At 51.5% G+C, this 15,979-nt stretch overlaps 1 protein-coding gene across 1 annotated transcript in view; it reads left to right on the forward strand.

Moving 5' to 3' along the window:
• The first annotated feature begins 9,391 nt into the window (after window positions 1-9,391).
• LOC113931217 (transcription factor SPT20 homolog) overlaps window positions 9,392-15,979 on the forward strand; it is a 45,478-nt gene continuing 38,890 nt past the window's right edge. Inside the window, exons 1-3 of the mRNA XM_035725458.1 lie at window positions 9,392-11,008; window positions 11,336-12,047; window positions 13,045-13,109. Coding sequence (XP_035581351.1) covers window positions 9,392-11,008; window positions 11,336-12,047; window positions 13,045-13,109 — 2,394 coding nt within the window. The remainder of the gene's footprint in view (window positions 11,009-11,335; window positions 12,048-13,044; window positions 13,110-15,979) is intronic.

Below are 15,979 nucleotides of genomic sequence, written 5' to 3' on the forward strand. Positions count from 1 at the left end.
GTAGCTCAGAAAATGAAAAGTGTGCTTGGTGCCCAGAAAAATAAAATTATATTCATATATATTTATGTGTGTATGTATATATGTATATATATTACAATTTTATATATCAAATTCTAAAATTTTATATGTAAATATTATTTTGCTACTATATATAAATATATAAGGTATGTAAGCATACATGGTAAATATAAAGATATAAGGGAAAATAGTAGGCCTCAGTGCATATATAATTTTAATATTTATATTTTAATATTTATATAATATATTCCTATATTAAAATTACATGTCTATTCAAACTCACTATTTTACCTTACCTGAAGAAGTTCCAATAGACAAAGTACCTCTCCTTTAGTCATCCTACATTTTGAAGAGTAAAAACTTAAAATATTTTTAAAAGAAAAAAATTGTGTCATCAGATCCATTTTAATAAGGCTGACTAATGTTACTAAGTATATAACACTGTCTAATACCAAATTACAGTCAAAATGCATTACTAAGAAAAGATGATAACCCCAACTGTAATTTTAGTTTTGTCAGATATAAAAGCTGGATATGACTCCTGGCCTACATTTTTCTGGAAATATCGTTCATTATCTGTTCATCTGTCTCAGAGAGTCAATGCCTTGTGCCATTGCCATTTTGATAACAATCTGCTCCTTACAAGGCTGAGGTATGAAGGTGTCATCTCTTATAAAAACCTCTCACATCCAGTGTAACCCAAGCACTAGCTTCTCCCTACTCCCCTCCAAAGGGCCTTTTTTTCTTTTATTTTTAAAGAAAGGGGGATTCATCATCTGCTCCAGAGTCATCCACCTGGCACCTCCTTTTCTGCCTTGTGAGCTCCTGCTCTGGGTCATCACCTGTGACCATGTCTTCCTCCATGTGACAGTGCAATCATGGAGCAGAGGAGGGTGATACGGGATGGGCCACACTCCCTGTAGAGACCTGCCCTTGATTTCCCGACAACAGCAGGTGAGAATGTGTTTTAAGACTTTACTGACCAGCTGGGGATAACTTAATGGCATTACAAAGTAGGAAATACTTTTTAACTGGATGTTAAATACGACTCCTTTCATTGTCCAGAGGGCATTAAACACTTCATTGAGGAGGGTGGGGTCCTTTTGAGGGTACATCCCATTTCTCAACCCTTCTCTCAAGCCCACTCTCCTCTGTCCCTTCCAGAGAGAACATGAGAGTCCCCTTCCTCAAATATGGTCGGTTTTCATTCCACAGTAGGAAAACTCCACTACCCACCCTCAAGGTCAGTGCTGTGCTAGGATTTATCACCTTCTGTGGTGGACACTCTCCGAGCCCCACCCAGGTCCCCTGGGATCCTGTCTACATTTCCTCCACCCGTCTCCCCTGGCTTCTGTGTGCTTTGGCTTCTAATGGCCTCTATCAGAGACTCTTTTGTGGAAGACTACTCTTAGGTTATTGGAACAGCTTTGAAGAGCCAGAAAGAACCAGGGAGAGGCAAGGACAGGAGTGTGAAAGCCCAGCTCCCTGGCCTTAAATTGGGACAAACTCTGAGGCATAACTCACACCCCAGAGTTCCCCCCTCAGGTTAGGCTGAGGCTGGGTCAGCCTGAAGTCACGCCCTTGGCTTCCTCTCCTTCCCTGTTCTGCATCTGTCACCCTTTCAAGGTCTCCCTAGAAGTACTTACTTCAAAAAAACCACTTGTATATGCATCCTTATTTCAGGGTCTTCTTCTAGGGAACAGACTTAAAGTACCTCTCCACCCATTTTCAGGTATAGTCCAAGGCTCTAGGATTCTCGAGCAATACATTCCCAAAATCCAGCTGAATGACCCAGGGGCTCTGGTGTGATATGTCAAATCCTTTTTCAGTTGTCTTTCCATCAGAGCAGGATGAAACTGTGCCCCTTTACTACTCCAGTCCTCAGTGGGTAAATTCTGGGCAAAATAAACATCTGTCCCAAGGACAAAAAAAATTCTTAGCAATAGTAGATTTAATTTGTATTATAGAGGACAAACTTTCCCAAAGCCAATGCAACTTGCAAAGGGGTGCTCTACTCAAAATTAGATTATTTAATTAGGCCAAGCTGATTCTATTCCCGTCGTCTACCTCCTGCCCACTTACCGGTGGTACATAGGAGATATATGGAGAAAATAAGTCCATTACATGCCCCATGGAAGAACAAGCCGTCAACCCCAAGGACCATTTTTAGTAGTGCAAAGACTCGGGGGGGCTTCGAAATGAACAATTCTCTTTTGTCTGGTCCAGTGGTTCTCAAAATGTGGTGCCAGGACCAGCGGCATCAGCAGCGTCGGGGAACTGGTTAGAAAGGCAGATGCTCTGGACCGCATCCCGGACCTCTGGAATCAGAAGCTCTAGGGTTGGAGGTGGGCCCAGCGATTTGTGTTTTACCAAGCTCTCCAGGGATTCTGATGCACGCTTCAAGTTGGGAACCACTGCTTTGGTCAAATCAAGCATTTTCTCTCTTCAATCTTTGTAAAAATTTTTTCAAATTCTCAGGAGAGCTAGCATGACTGGCTGTTACCAAGGGGTTTCAATCCTTGACACAATCATCTATGTCAAAGAGAAAGGGTGAGTAAAACCAGGGGAACTCTGTGAACTAGGAAGCCTCCACGGCGTGTGATTGTTGAATCTATCATTATTCCCTGGTCTGGGAGTCATGCACACAGTCATCTGTGATGTACTAGAATACGATGAATGAGGTCAGCCAAATATAGTGGTCACCATGAGTGATTTAAAAAAATGGAAACTAAGCAAGTTGCTCTACTTTAGATTGTTTGGTACATCCTAATATTGAGATGAGTGCTCGTCCAGTGCATTCTTACAACGTGAGTCTGCTGATCCCGTTATTGTACATACTATTATAGTGGCCTATTTACTTTTGTTTTTGTCCCTATACTGGAAGCATCTCAATGATTGAGACTGTTTCTTGTTCACTTTTGTATCTCTAATGATTGTTCCACAGTTAGGTGACCAATGTTTTTGTTTTTCTTTAGTCTACATGTAAGTGAGATCATATAGTATTTGTCTTTCTCTGACTTATTACACTTAGCATAATGCCTTCAAGTTCCATCCATGTTGTTGGATTCCCTCATTTTTTATGGCTGAATAATATTCCATTGTAGGTATATGTCACAACCTTGTTATCCATTCATTCACTGATGCACAAGAAAGGTTTTTAATTGGAAGAGTAAATTGATTGTGCCTCACAAAGGAGAAGTGTGTGGTAGCTTTTTCAGGCCTCAGAAAAAACATTTAATCATTAAAATCTATTATTTTACTAAAAGGAATTTATACTATTTCCTGGGCTCTCAAACCCTTTGTGAAGCTTTAGCTGGTGGGGGGACAGGGCAAGTTTTGAGGGGAGGTCTGTGAAGACTGAAGAGTGAGAGTGTAAAGGGGCTAGGAGAGCAGAATAAACTTGAAAAAGGTGGGCTTGTGCTGGGGGCAGGGCACTCTAGACCTCTGCCAAGCAAATACATTGGGGATAGGGAGACAGAGAATGCTTTATGTTTTTGTTTTGTTTTGTTTTTTTAGAAAGGCAGTTTTAAGTTAAGGACCATTTATTTTAAGAGGCAGAAATGTAAAACTACCTAAATCACCTTCCAGGAGTGGAAGCATGCAACTAATTTATAAGCAGAAAAAGGTAAAACACATTGAAGGAAACCATAATGTGCCACTCCAAAATATGCCACCTTGATATAAGGATTGTTTTGAGTTGAAGGCAGTTAAGAAACTGCGAAAGAATAAGCAGTTCTCTGTCCTCCCCATGTCTACCTAAAATTAGGGCATAAATTTCCCTTTGTGAAAGTGTTTCTCCTCCCCTCTCCAATTCTATAGGAGGAAAAAAACCTTTACCACTGGAGACAGAAAATCAGCCCTGGGACGGATCAGCGTAATAAACCTTACTAAATAACCCTTGTCTTTCACTTGTTGTCCCCATGTTTACCATCCCACAATTTACTGCTCCTAGAAGCCCAAACTTTTGTCTTCTCCCTTTTCCACAAATGCATTGGGTTTTTGTTGTTGTTGCAAAATGCTGTATAGGGGATGCCTGGATGGCTCAATCGGTTAAGCATCTGCCTTTGGCTCAGGTCATGATCCCAGGGTCCTGGGATCGAGCCCCATCTTGGGCTCTCTGCTCAGCGAGGAGTCTGCTTCTCCATCTCCCTCTGTCCGCCCCCCCCACCCCACTCGTGCTCTCTCTCAAATAAATAAAATATTTAAAAAAAAAACTACACAAGAGAGAGCAGCCCACATGGAGACTCTCTCAGAAAAAAAGCAAGGGTGGGACTTATAAAATCAAAGCTGGAAAGTTTCATGAAGACTGACTGAACAAGACATAACTTGTCAGTTCAAGATTGGTTCATTGTAATGAAGGTGGTCAAGGGTCATTTACTGAAGCCCAAGACTGGTTGTGGATTTTAGGAACTGTGTTTACCCATCAAGTCTCTAGGGTGACCCCAGATAATGCACTTGAGTCATAGCCTGTAAAGAGTCACAGTTTAATGATCAAGACATTTTCCCTGGACCAGTTTTCCATTAAGTAGTTGCTCAGTTCATTTTAGGTGGGCCCCGACCACATGCTCTGTGACAATTGTTCATATTCTCCCAGCTCAGGAGTCTACAAACCTAATATACTGAAGGCCAGTTCTGTTACCTTGAACAGGAACAATTCCAAAATTACAAGTTGATGATCACAGACATTTATATATATATAAGCTCTATGCCCAGTGAGGGGCTTAGAGGGGCTTTCACCCCACCAAGATCAAAAGTCTCATGTTCTACTGACTGAGCCAGCCAGGCACCCCATGTGACAGAGATTCTTTTCTTGACCAAACTTTAGTCAGGCTCCAGAACCTACTCCTAGGCCCATCTGTGCACTTCCTTGTAGAAGCCAGTTTTGGCAAGAACCCTGCTCCGTCAGTTTAACCAGAACCCCCCACCCTCCATACCCGATCACGTTGCTCATCCTCCACCATCCCCCAGGCGATGCCTTGATCGCCCTGGCCTGTCTTCAGCAGAGGATCCCCTTGGCTCTGTTTAGCCAGAATCCCCCATACTCCTGATGTTTCCTCTTAGTAATTTTCCACCCACCGACTCCCATCCTGCTCCTTGGCTATAAACGCCCACGTGCCCATGCCGCATTCCGAGTTGAGCCCAATCTCTCCCCCCCCACCCCCCCACGCCCACTGGAAGATCCCATTGCCGTGGTCCCTCTCCCTAGCATGATGCTTCTGGATAAGGTCTGCCTTTCCATCTCCGTAATGGACTGTGGGAGGGGCCTTCAGTCACATGATCTCCCAGAGCTATAGCATCCCCCCCCCGCCCCCACCCAGGGATTTGCTGTAATGTGTCTTGGGGCCTGAACACAGGAAAGACACACCAGTCTCAGGGCAAGCGATGGAGGGTTAACCAGAGATGAGGCCAACAAGCAACGTATCTTCACCTTCACTTGCTCCCCGTAGTCCATGTTCTCTGGCTGGTCCCTCTAATTAGCTGCAGCAGGGGAGAGGTGGCAAAATCGAGACCTAGACCTCAATGGGTATGGCACAAACCAGTTTGCTAATTGTAAATTGGCTCAATTATCTTGCAATTAACGGAACTCTCTTCTCCCACTAGCATATCTTAGCCTGGCCGTGAGTTTTCTCAGCATGTGCATCTAGGTCAGGCTGCTGTAGGGGAGGGCAGCCATCGGAGTCCTTATAATCAGCCAGTGTGCTCATTAACGTGCTTGCAGGGCTCCAAGGACGGTGTGCACTCGGAGCCATTTTTTTTAAAACCCTCGTCTTTGTGGGAAGACCAGGCAATTAGGGAGTGCAAGCGGAGGGGCCGGCTGAAGCACGCTAAGCGCTGCCAGGCCCACTGACGCACGCCGGGATGCACGCGCAGCCAGGGTGAGTGCCTCGTCCAGTGCACCCCTGGCCAGAAGGCCTAGGGGTTCACCCGGCGGGGGCCAGGGAGTGGGCCACAACCTCCACTGGACGCCGTGGTGGCTTTAAGAGCTGACACGCACGCCTCACACGACACCGTCCATTTCACTTGGACATGGAGTAGCATTTCCCTTGTCCACACAGCCAGATATATCAGAGAGCACACGTTTCTCGACTGCACTTCTCTGCCTGAGCTTCAGTCGTGGCTGGAGCAGAGGCCGCCGGCGCCCTGCCCGAATCCCCACGGAGCTAACATTGTCCCCGCAGACGGAGCACGACGGCGAGCGCTTGTGACTCTCCGTATGAGGGTATCTATCGTGCGGCCACGTCAGCATGGGTGGCTCTCCTAAGCGGCAAGCTGGAGGGACAGGGAACAGTGCCGGGCCTGTCCTCGGCCAACGAGAGAGAGGAGTGCAGGGATACACACCCCAGCTTCCTTGCCTCTCAGGTAGCAGACCCCGACGCGTGTTCGGTACCGGCCCCCCCCCCCCCACTCCGCCGGGACCTCCCCAGCAGGGCCCAGCTGTCCACCGTGGTCTTCTGCTCAGGGACGTGCCCGCTGTTGTCTTCTTTCCCAGGTCATCCCCTTTCCCCCACCGGTGCTTCTGGGGATGAGCTCCCAGGTCAACCGCTTGCACTCAGATCCTCTTCTCAGGGTGCGCTTCTGGGGAAACCCAACTTAAGACACAGCCAGGGCAACACCGCAGATCTGGGCCATCCCGTGGCAGGGGGGCAGATGCACCTCTCTCTCTGGCCAGTGACAAGTACCCCGGGACGGGGGCTCAGGGGCTGCATTTGGATCACGCTCACGGTTTCCAGAGCAGGTCTACAGTGGAGGGGTTCTCAACCAGGGGACGATCTTGCCGCCCCCCCGCCCCCGCCCCCGCCCCCGCCAGCCAGGGGCTGGCTGGCAATACCTAGAGCCACGTTCCGTTGTCACAGCTGAGGGGGCGAGGGCCACGGGCATGCAGAGGACCGCGCCAGGGATGCGCCGGACGTCCCCGCACAACACATGTCAATAGCGCCCCGGTTCGGCCCTCCTGGCACCGTCCAGGGCACCAGAGCCAGAAGACCTGGCTGCGGGTGCCTTCGTGGTCTCCGAAAGGGGGATAAAATATTTACTTGACAAGATTCTGAGGAGCCTGGGGTAGAGGCAACTAGAGCGTGGCGTCCATCATTCCTCCATTCGACGGTGCCAACCTGGTGCCAAGGAGTGACCACCCGAGTCGGTGAGCGAACAGGGATGCCAAAGACATGGTCTCTGCCCTCAGAGCCTCCGGAGGCCGGGTGAGGAGAAACGGTGCCCACGCTCAATTCGCTGCCAAGGTGAAGGCCGGCTGTCCTCAGGCACGCGGCCCGTGTGCAGGGGCAGGAGAGCAGGGAGCGGGAGACACGCTTCTTGGAGGTCAGGACGGCATATCTGAGGGCGAGAAGGTGGAGACGGGCAGGCCTCTCAGCAGAAGCGGCAGCCGTCTGCCAGGACGGGGCGCCCTGGGCGGGGTGGCCTGTCCGTGGCCGGTGACTCGGGGCGAGCACAGACACGTGGGAAGGAGAGGAGAGAAGAGCTGGGAAGGAGGCGGGCGCCACCTGGCCAGGGGCCCATCGCAGGGCCGGGCCGGGCCGGGCCGAGCCGGGGCGAGGCGGGTGAGGCAGCGAGGGCACCGCCCGAGCGCGGGTGTCTCCCTCAAGCTGCCGCCCCGGGCCCCCTCGCTTGCCTCACCCGGGCTGGCCCTCCGCCGCCGCCGCCGCCGCCCTGCTCGGAAGCCAGGAGTCCGCTCCCCGGGCCAGGGGCGGCCAGCCGGCCAGCCGAAGTCTCGCACTTCCTTCTCTTCCGGGAGGATATCTGGATTACGGCGTAGAAAAATATGCTTTAGCCATCCAGTGTCAGACTTAGCCTAAATTCGGGCAAGTGGGGGTGGGGAAAAAGAGAGGCAGGGGAGGACGTGTAAAAGAGTGAAGAAACTGAACTGGACTTCGAGCCCCCTTGAGGCGCTCCACAAGAATCCACTTGCCCAGAGACAGCCGGTGGGCCAGCAGAAAAGCATTCTTGTCTCTCCGCGGACCAGGGTCCTCTATCTCTCAGGAGCCCTCCGTCAAAAAGTGTTGAATCCTCTCTCAGTGGACCGTCCTATCTACGATACATGCAACTGTCACCATTGCCATTGGTTAAAACCCACCCCGGTTTTACAGCTGTGTGAAACTGGGGAGTTCCCCCGATTTGTCTCGGCTTCTTTTCCTCTGTGGGCCTTTTCTATGAATAATCCCATCATCGCCGTGTCTCGCGTAAACCTCGAGATTCTTTTAAAAACCTGCCCCGAAAGGCCGGCACATCTCAAGGCAACAAAGGGAATGGAAAACAAGGGCCCCTCAATCCTCTAGGAGCCCGTCACCTCCCTCCAGATCCATGCTTAGGATCCTGGCTGTGGTCTCCAAGACCGAGTGACGGCTGGAATGTGCTGCCATGGCCCGGGACAGGGGCTCTCACCTTTTCAAACCGATAGTTTAATCCTGAGCCGTAATTCCCAGACGAGACGACCGGCCCACGGCATCCTTGGTAAAGCGCCCTTACCGTGATACACAGGGCAGCACGAGGGAAGTAACTCAAGCATCAGAAGGGTATGTCCTGCGCACATCTACACGCCAACCATCAGGCAGATCACCGGAAGACTCAAGGAAGAATTCCGACGCCTGCTCCAAATACAGCGAGCCTCCACGTAGGCGGGAGCTGCTACACACGTGGACTCTGTGGGGTGTGTTCAAGCGGTGATGGGCACCAGGTGCAGCCCCGCCGTTCACGACAGGAGACTCAGAAACAGCGAACAATTCTGGGTGAGGCGCTGGCCAAGAAAAGAAATGAACAGCTTCCAAGGCTTGCGCGACAGCCGCATTCCTGCGCAAACCCGCGTGGACTGGGACCGGACCGGAAAGTGCGTATTCTCCGGCTTGTTGCCTCCGCGTCGGTGGCGGCATGCTCTCGGCCTTGAGCGGAAAACAAAGGTCCGGCCCTGCAGCGGAAGTGCGGGCTGTGGGCCTCAAGGCCCGGAGGCAGAGGCAACGACAGGAGGAGGCTTGAGGCCCGCCGCCGCTGTGGCCTGCAGAGAGCGCACGTGCGCACAAGCGGATGCTCCCGCGGCGGGGCGGGGAGCCCGGGGGCGGGGGGAGAGCGGGGAGGGCGGGGGGGGGGGGGCTCCCATCCACCTCCGGCCCAGCCGGCAGGGAGTCTGGACCTGGCGCGGAGGCGGCTCTGACACGTGCGGGTGTTTTCCCCAAATCGCAGGTAAGTTGTGTGGTGCTTGCGGTGGGGCGGGCTTCTGGCCGTCCATTTGCAAGTGAGGCTCGTGGCTCCACGGTGGAGTTGCGGCGCTGGCGAGACTCTACCTGGACGTGAAAGACAGGGTTTTCACCCCGCCCCTCAAGGCACTTGCGTTGTGTCTTCTCTTTAGGGCCCCCTTTGTCCCGCGATGCAACAGGCTGTAGAACGAGCTTTGGACCGTGCGGACTATGTCATCGCAAGTGCCCAGCAGAGGCCTCCTAAAAGGAAACGCTCGTCGAGTGGGGAAGCATCTCTCTATGAAAAACTTTATGACATGTATGTGGAAGAATGTGGGAAAGAGCCTGAGGCTCCGGAGGAACTAAGAAGCAACGTGAACTTGCTAGAGAAGCTCGTCAGGAGAGAGTCGTTGCCCTGTTTGGTGGTCAGCCTACATCCGGGAGTGGGGGGATATTCGCTGATGCTCGAGGGGAAACATGGAGCGGATTCGGAGACCATTCGGCTGCCTTATGAAGCAGGGGAATTGCTGGAATACCTGGATGCTGAAGAATTACCCCCTGCTCTGCTGGACCTCCTGGAAAAATCTCAGGTTAACATTTTCCACTGTGGGTGTGTCATAGCACAGGTGCGGGACTACAGGCAGGGCAGTGGTGGGGAACCTCCCGGCTACCAGAGCAGGCATATTCTCCTGCGCCCAACCATGCAGACGTTAGCCTGCGACGTGCAGTCCATCACCAGCGATGGCCAGGAATGGACCCAGGAGGACAAGCTGTTGCTTGAGAGCCAACTGATCTTGGCTACTGCGGAACCCCTGTGTCTGGATCCTTCCATATCAGTAGCCTGCACGGCAAACAGGCTGCTCTATAACAAGCAAAAGATGAACACTCGCCCGATGAAAAGGAGCTTCAAGAGGTATTCTGCACCCTCTCTGAGTCGGCAGCGGGAGCTGTCCGGTTGCCCACCTCCTCCTGAGCTCAGAGTTTGGGCCTCTTGCCGGAAAGGCAGAGACAGCCAAGCTGGGCAGCGGTATGACCTCAAAAATTCTAAAGCGGGCAGTTGTGTAGATATGTGGAAACAGAGACCCTGTGACTTGGCCGTCCCGTCTGAAGTGGATGTGCAGAAATATGCCAGAGGGAAGAGGTCCGCCAGACAGGATGTCTCACCTCCAGGAGTCTGGCCAGCCCACGAGGTGAGAGACGGTGGTGCGTTTGGATGTGAGGCTGGCGGCGAGCCTCAGACAACGGAGCTGACCTTCATGCAGCCGCCGCTGCCGCCGAATAATCCACCTTTCTCTGGACCGAGAAGGCCCTGGAAGGAAGGCGGGTGGGAGGGACAGATGTCTCCTCCGCACCCCTCCACAGATGACCATTCAGACGGTGTCCCGCCCGAGTCAAAGACTGCTGCTGGGGGGGTAGTCGTTCGGCCAGACGCGGTGGTCCCGCAGAAGGCCAAGTGTCTGGTCCCCGCGTCCCAGAGCTCCAGCGGCTCAGCCGGCCTCAGCGGGCTTCCTCCCGGGAAGGACCCAGAACAGCCTGAGATGGTGTCGGTTCGGTCTCCGGTCCAGGGCCAGGGCGTCAGACCGCCACCTCTACGCGTCAGACTTCCCTGGAGCTCAGGAAAGAGTTGGTCGGGGAACAGTTTTACTCCATGGGAGGCCAGCAGCTTTCTTAAATCTCCATCTCCGGCTCCTGCTTCTAAGCCACCAGGTCTTTCCCAGCAGTCGTCCGTGGGTGTGAATCGAGTTAACCCGCTTCCTGCAGCCCTCCCGTCCTCTGCCAGCGCACCGCAGAGGAGCCCGGCGAGCCGGGTCTCGGCCAACTCCCAGCAATCCTCTGTGAATGTGACTGGAGTTAGCCCGCTTCCCGCAGCCACCCTGTCCACCCGCAGCTCCCCGCTGGGAGCCCTGGCCACCCCGGTCACGGCCAAGTCCCAGAAGTCCTCTGTGGAAGTGATTCGAGTTGGCGCGTTTCCTGCAGGCACTTTGCCCACCAGCAGCTCCTCACCAAGAGCCCCGGCCACCCCGGTCACGGCCAAGTCCCCGAAATCCTCTGTGAAGCAGGGCACTCGAGTTAGCAGGCTGCCTGCGACCACCCCGTCCCCCGCCGGCTCATCACAAAGCAGCCCCCACGCCCAGGTCACGGCCAGCTCTGCGGGCCGCAACCTCCGCCTCCCCAAAGTGGCGGGCCCCGGTCGAGGAGCGCAGGCTTTGGCGCGGGGCTCCGGCCCCGGGCAGGGCTGCACGGCTGGCACCACGGCTCCCGCGCGGGTCAAGCCCAGCAGCCTGCCCTCAGGAGCTCAGTCCCCCAGTGCGGTGCCCACGGCAGCGCGGGGTCCTCCGGTCCGCGTTCAGTTTTTTTTAAAACACCCTTCCGGCCTCAGGCCAGTAACTCTACTGGAGCTTCCCCAAGATTCGCTCCTTTTGAACACCCCGCAGCAGCCAGAGCAGCGGCTCTGTCAGTTGATTCCCCAAGAACAACTTCAGCAAGCCTCCACTTCTGGTCCTCTGCAGCCGGTGCCACAGGGTTCAAGGGCACGAGGTGCCGCCGGTCCGAAAACGGCCTCATCTGCTCAGCCGGCTGTGGTCCTTAGCCGGGCTGGAGAGGGGAGTGTGCCGCAGCCCCAGGCGGCGGTGTTGGCCGCGCTTGGCTCTGCGGAGAGCCACGGAAGGCCCCGGCAGATCGGCCCTCGCCCTGCGCACCCACTGCCGCCGGCCCCTGCCTCGCAGCCACCGCCCCCGCAGCAGGCACAAGCCTTGAGAATCTTGCAGGGCCCCGTGGCTGTCACGACGGTGGCCGCGCAGACAGCTGGGCCGCCTCGGGGCCAGCAGGCCGCAAGCCAGTCCGGAGGTAAAGTGGACAGAGGCGCGCCTTCCCCTCCCAAATCCTGAGGCTTGCATTATTTGCTCTCTTTTTATTTTTCTTTAAGGTTTTATTTATTTGACAGAGACACAGCGAGAGAGGGAACACAAGCAGGGGGAGTGGGAGAGGGAGAAGCAGGCTTCCCGCGGAGCCGGGAGCCCGATGCCGGGCTCGATCCCAGGACCCTGGGATCATGACCCGAGTGAGCCAAAGGCAGACGCTTAACGACTGAGCCACCCAGGCGCCCCATTTGCTCTCTTTTTAAAAAACACCAGAGCATGGGCCCAAATCAACTCCCGAGTTTTGACCTCATTTTGGTTCTGGTTTCATTGTTGTTTTGTTTTGTTTTCCCGTAACGTGTCAGTATTTTACGGTTAGATGTCCAAACTCTACGGAAGCACAACCTCCTGAGTGGTTTGTAGAAACCAGGCAGCGATGTAAGAAACTGGGATTGTTTTTGCTTGAACTCATTGCCTTGTTGCTGTGCTCGTAGATGGAGTCACCTTTACGTTAATGTTCTAAAGTAGATCCAGCTCCAAACTGGGTTCTGTCTAAACCCCTAAAGCCTATAATTTCTCGAAAACCGTAACACTACACTAGCAAAACAGTTAGCGTGGGTATGACTTTAACAGGACGGTTGTGAAAATTTTTCGATGAGCTAAAAATCCTGACCTGAAATGGACCGCCTTCACCATTTTTGAAAGTGTGCGGTTGTCAGTCATGCTCAGTAGATTCCCGTTGCTGCACAAGGGATCCCTGGAACTGTTCTCCTCTTGCAAAAGTGAAACTCTGTCCCCACGGAGAAGCAGCTCCCCGTCTCCCCCAGCATTCTCTTTTCTGTTTCCCCGCGTTGGACTGCTTCAGATACTTTGCATAAGTGGAATCCTGAAGCAGTGTTTGTCCAAGGGCGTAGCTTTTTACACATGGTTTCCCTGTACATAGTCTGGACTGAAGTGACCTCTTAAACCCTCGAAACACCTTTTAGTCTACGGCCATACCACCCCGAACGCGCCCGCTCTTGTCGAAACACCTTTTAGAAGAGTGGACTTGGTATGTGCTTAAAAGGTTTGTGCACATGTATTAAATGCAATTTTTACAAATTTGTTTTGAAAGGATCTGTGAAACCTGCCAAAAGATGATGTGCTTGCCAGGCTTATATGGAGGATGTGGGAGACTTCGCAAATGGGCGGAGCGGCTCAAGGACGCCCCTGCTTGGTGGCGGTCCCCAGGCTGCACTCAGTGCCCACCCTGCCCCCACCCCGGAGCCCAGCCCCTCTCCTCCAGGTATAATCACTGGCCTTGAAAAGGCACTTGTGGGATGTCTTGCTTTCTCCCTATACAATCAATCATTTACTTGGTTTAGAATGCCAGGTTATTTGCAGAAATTAAAGAGCTACACACATTTGGAAAATGTGTTGTATTTGTTTGCGTTTCAAGTGTTTGTGACCTCTGGTTAGATTCTGAAGTGGAACCCTCCCCGCCCCCCGTTTCTGCCTCTCCCCTCCTGGTGCCCATCAATTGTTCAGCAGCCAGGCTCCCCCATGTCCGTTCCTGCTTTCTTGCATTGGTGGCGCTCAAAATAGCCCTGATGTTCTTTCTGTTTCCCCTTTCTTTTTATGGAGGTGTAATTCACATAAGCAACAATCACCCATTTTCAGGGGTACCGCTGAGTGGCCTTCACTACTACGTTTACATGGCTGTGCCACCACCAGCTCTATTTCCAAAACAGCTTCCTCACCCCAAACAGATCTCTGTAGCCAGGAAGCACTGGCTGCCCATCCTCCCCTCCCCCAGCCCGGGAAACACCAGTTTGCTTTCTGGGTCTGTGGACTTCCCTCTTCTAGATATTTGCTGATGATGGGATCAGATAGCATGTGACCTTTCATGTCTGGCCTCTCTCACTTGGCATAATGTGTTCGAGGTTCGTGTGTGGTGTAACACGCATCGGGCTTTGTTCGTTCTTGCTCGGCTGAATAATATTCCCTGGTGTGCGTATACCTCGTTTTGGCGATCTGTCATCCATCGATGGACATTTAGCTTGCTTCCACCTTTTGGCCATTGTGAATGCTCTTGCTAGGAACGTTGCTGTGCAAGGAGTTCTGTGAGAGCTTCTGGTATTTTGTTGCATTACAATTTTTAAAGGGCAGCCTGTCTCCCTAAAATTTGTTTCTCTATGTACACATGCATGCTTCCCTGCCTTTGGCTCTGACAGAAAAGGGAAATGAGGTCTGGCAGTTCCACTTTAAGAGATGAGTAAAGAGGCAGGTAAGCGGCGGCTCCTACTTGGTCAACCCCGCTGTACTAACGTGCTCTCCCGGCCCTGCTAAGGAAAGATTTCGGCCAACCTCAAGCCAACGAGTCAGACATGCCATGTGAGTGACGCTGAGCCCGGTAGGGCTTTAGGTTACCCATCCTGGACATCTTCGTGTATGGTGCCCGCACTTGTAAGAACTGAACCGGCGTGATGACCACTTGCTAAAAAGAGTTTCCGCTTGGCCTTGGGAACCAACCAGACACCTGCACCCAGAATCCCACCTGATATGATGTACTTCTTTCCTTCCGCCCTCTTGGTACTGGTGACCGTTGAACAATGTGGGGTTAGGGGCGCCGACTCCCCATGAAGTCAGCAATCTGTGTATGTCTGCTGCCTAGCCAAAAATTTAGCTCCTAGTAGCTTACTGCTGACCGGAAGTCTTACCGATCACTTAAACTGTCAGCTAACAGGTATGTTGTTTGTTGTATGTATTATACACTGTATTCTTACGATAAAGTAAGCTAGAGAAGGGAAAATATTATGGAAATTATTGGGAAGAGAACATTCATGTATAGTATTGTATGGTATTTCTCAAAAAATATGCATATAACAGATTTATGAAATTTAAATCTATGTTGTGACATAGGTGAACTTGTTCTTGAGTAATGTGGTGCTCTCTTCCCAGAGAAGTAAATAAATTAAGGTTTGTGTCACATCACCGTTGGTGATCTATGATTATTTCCTTTTAATCATCCCCATCAAGGTTGGTAATTTGAGGCAACTGCCACACTGATTAACAGAAAGGTAAGCACCCTTGAAGTAAATCTCAGAGTGTGTATTTATTCACACAACTCTTTAGGGAGGACTTCCTATGTGCCTCATACTGTGTTAGGCCCCAGCTGGGATGGGGAGATACAGATACCAAAGAAAAGAAAAATCCCTCTTCATAATCTAGATCTTATTCACCACTCATGTAATTTCATCCTTTAGCAATTTAAGCTACATTCCCAGTATGATAAAGTCTCGATAGGATAATGCATGTTACATTTGCAAAGAGGAGTATGTAATAAAGAGATTGGGAAACAGAAGGTTCAAGATTTTAGTGGCCTGTCACCCTATCACAAGTCAGAGGGCAGAACACAGACCATAAGATGATGGAGATAAGATTCCAGATGAAAAAGTATTGCCCAGCCCCTGGAGTCCAGGGATGTGTATCTGCACAGAGAATGTGTACTTACTCATCAATAAGTTAAAAAAAACTATTATCCCATTTTCAATTTCTATTTTGAGAAAATCTTGGGAAAAACATGTACTTCTCCTAAGAAACTTTTCTTTTCTTACAAATAACTAAACATGTTAGGTTCCTTGCTGGGTAGGCTGTCTTCAGGTCCTTTTCTCCCTTCCCTCACCTTCTAACCAATACCAATCTTGTCTCTGGTTTTTGTTGTGTGCTGCCTCCTGAAATGGCACCGTGGCCACCCGTTCATTAGCAGAGGCTGAGTTTATTCTCACTGGTAAGGGTGAGGACATCCTTGACAGTCTCAGTGTTTCAGGTAAATATCTTTTTCCATAAAATAATCCTTCATCTCCACAACTTCAGTATTTCATCTGCAGGGAAAATGTACTTAACTGCTGTCATCGCATCTTGGAAAACATCTAGGCTAAA

Source organism: Zalophus californianus, chromosome X (genome assembly GCF_009762305.2).
Source record: "Zalophus californianus isolate mZalCal1 chromosome X, mZalCal1.pri.v2, whole genome shotgun sequence".
Lineage (NCBI taxonomy): Eukaryota > Metazoa > Chordata > Mammalia > Carnivora > Otariidae > Zalophus > Zalophus californianus.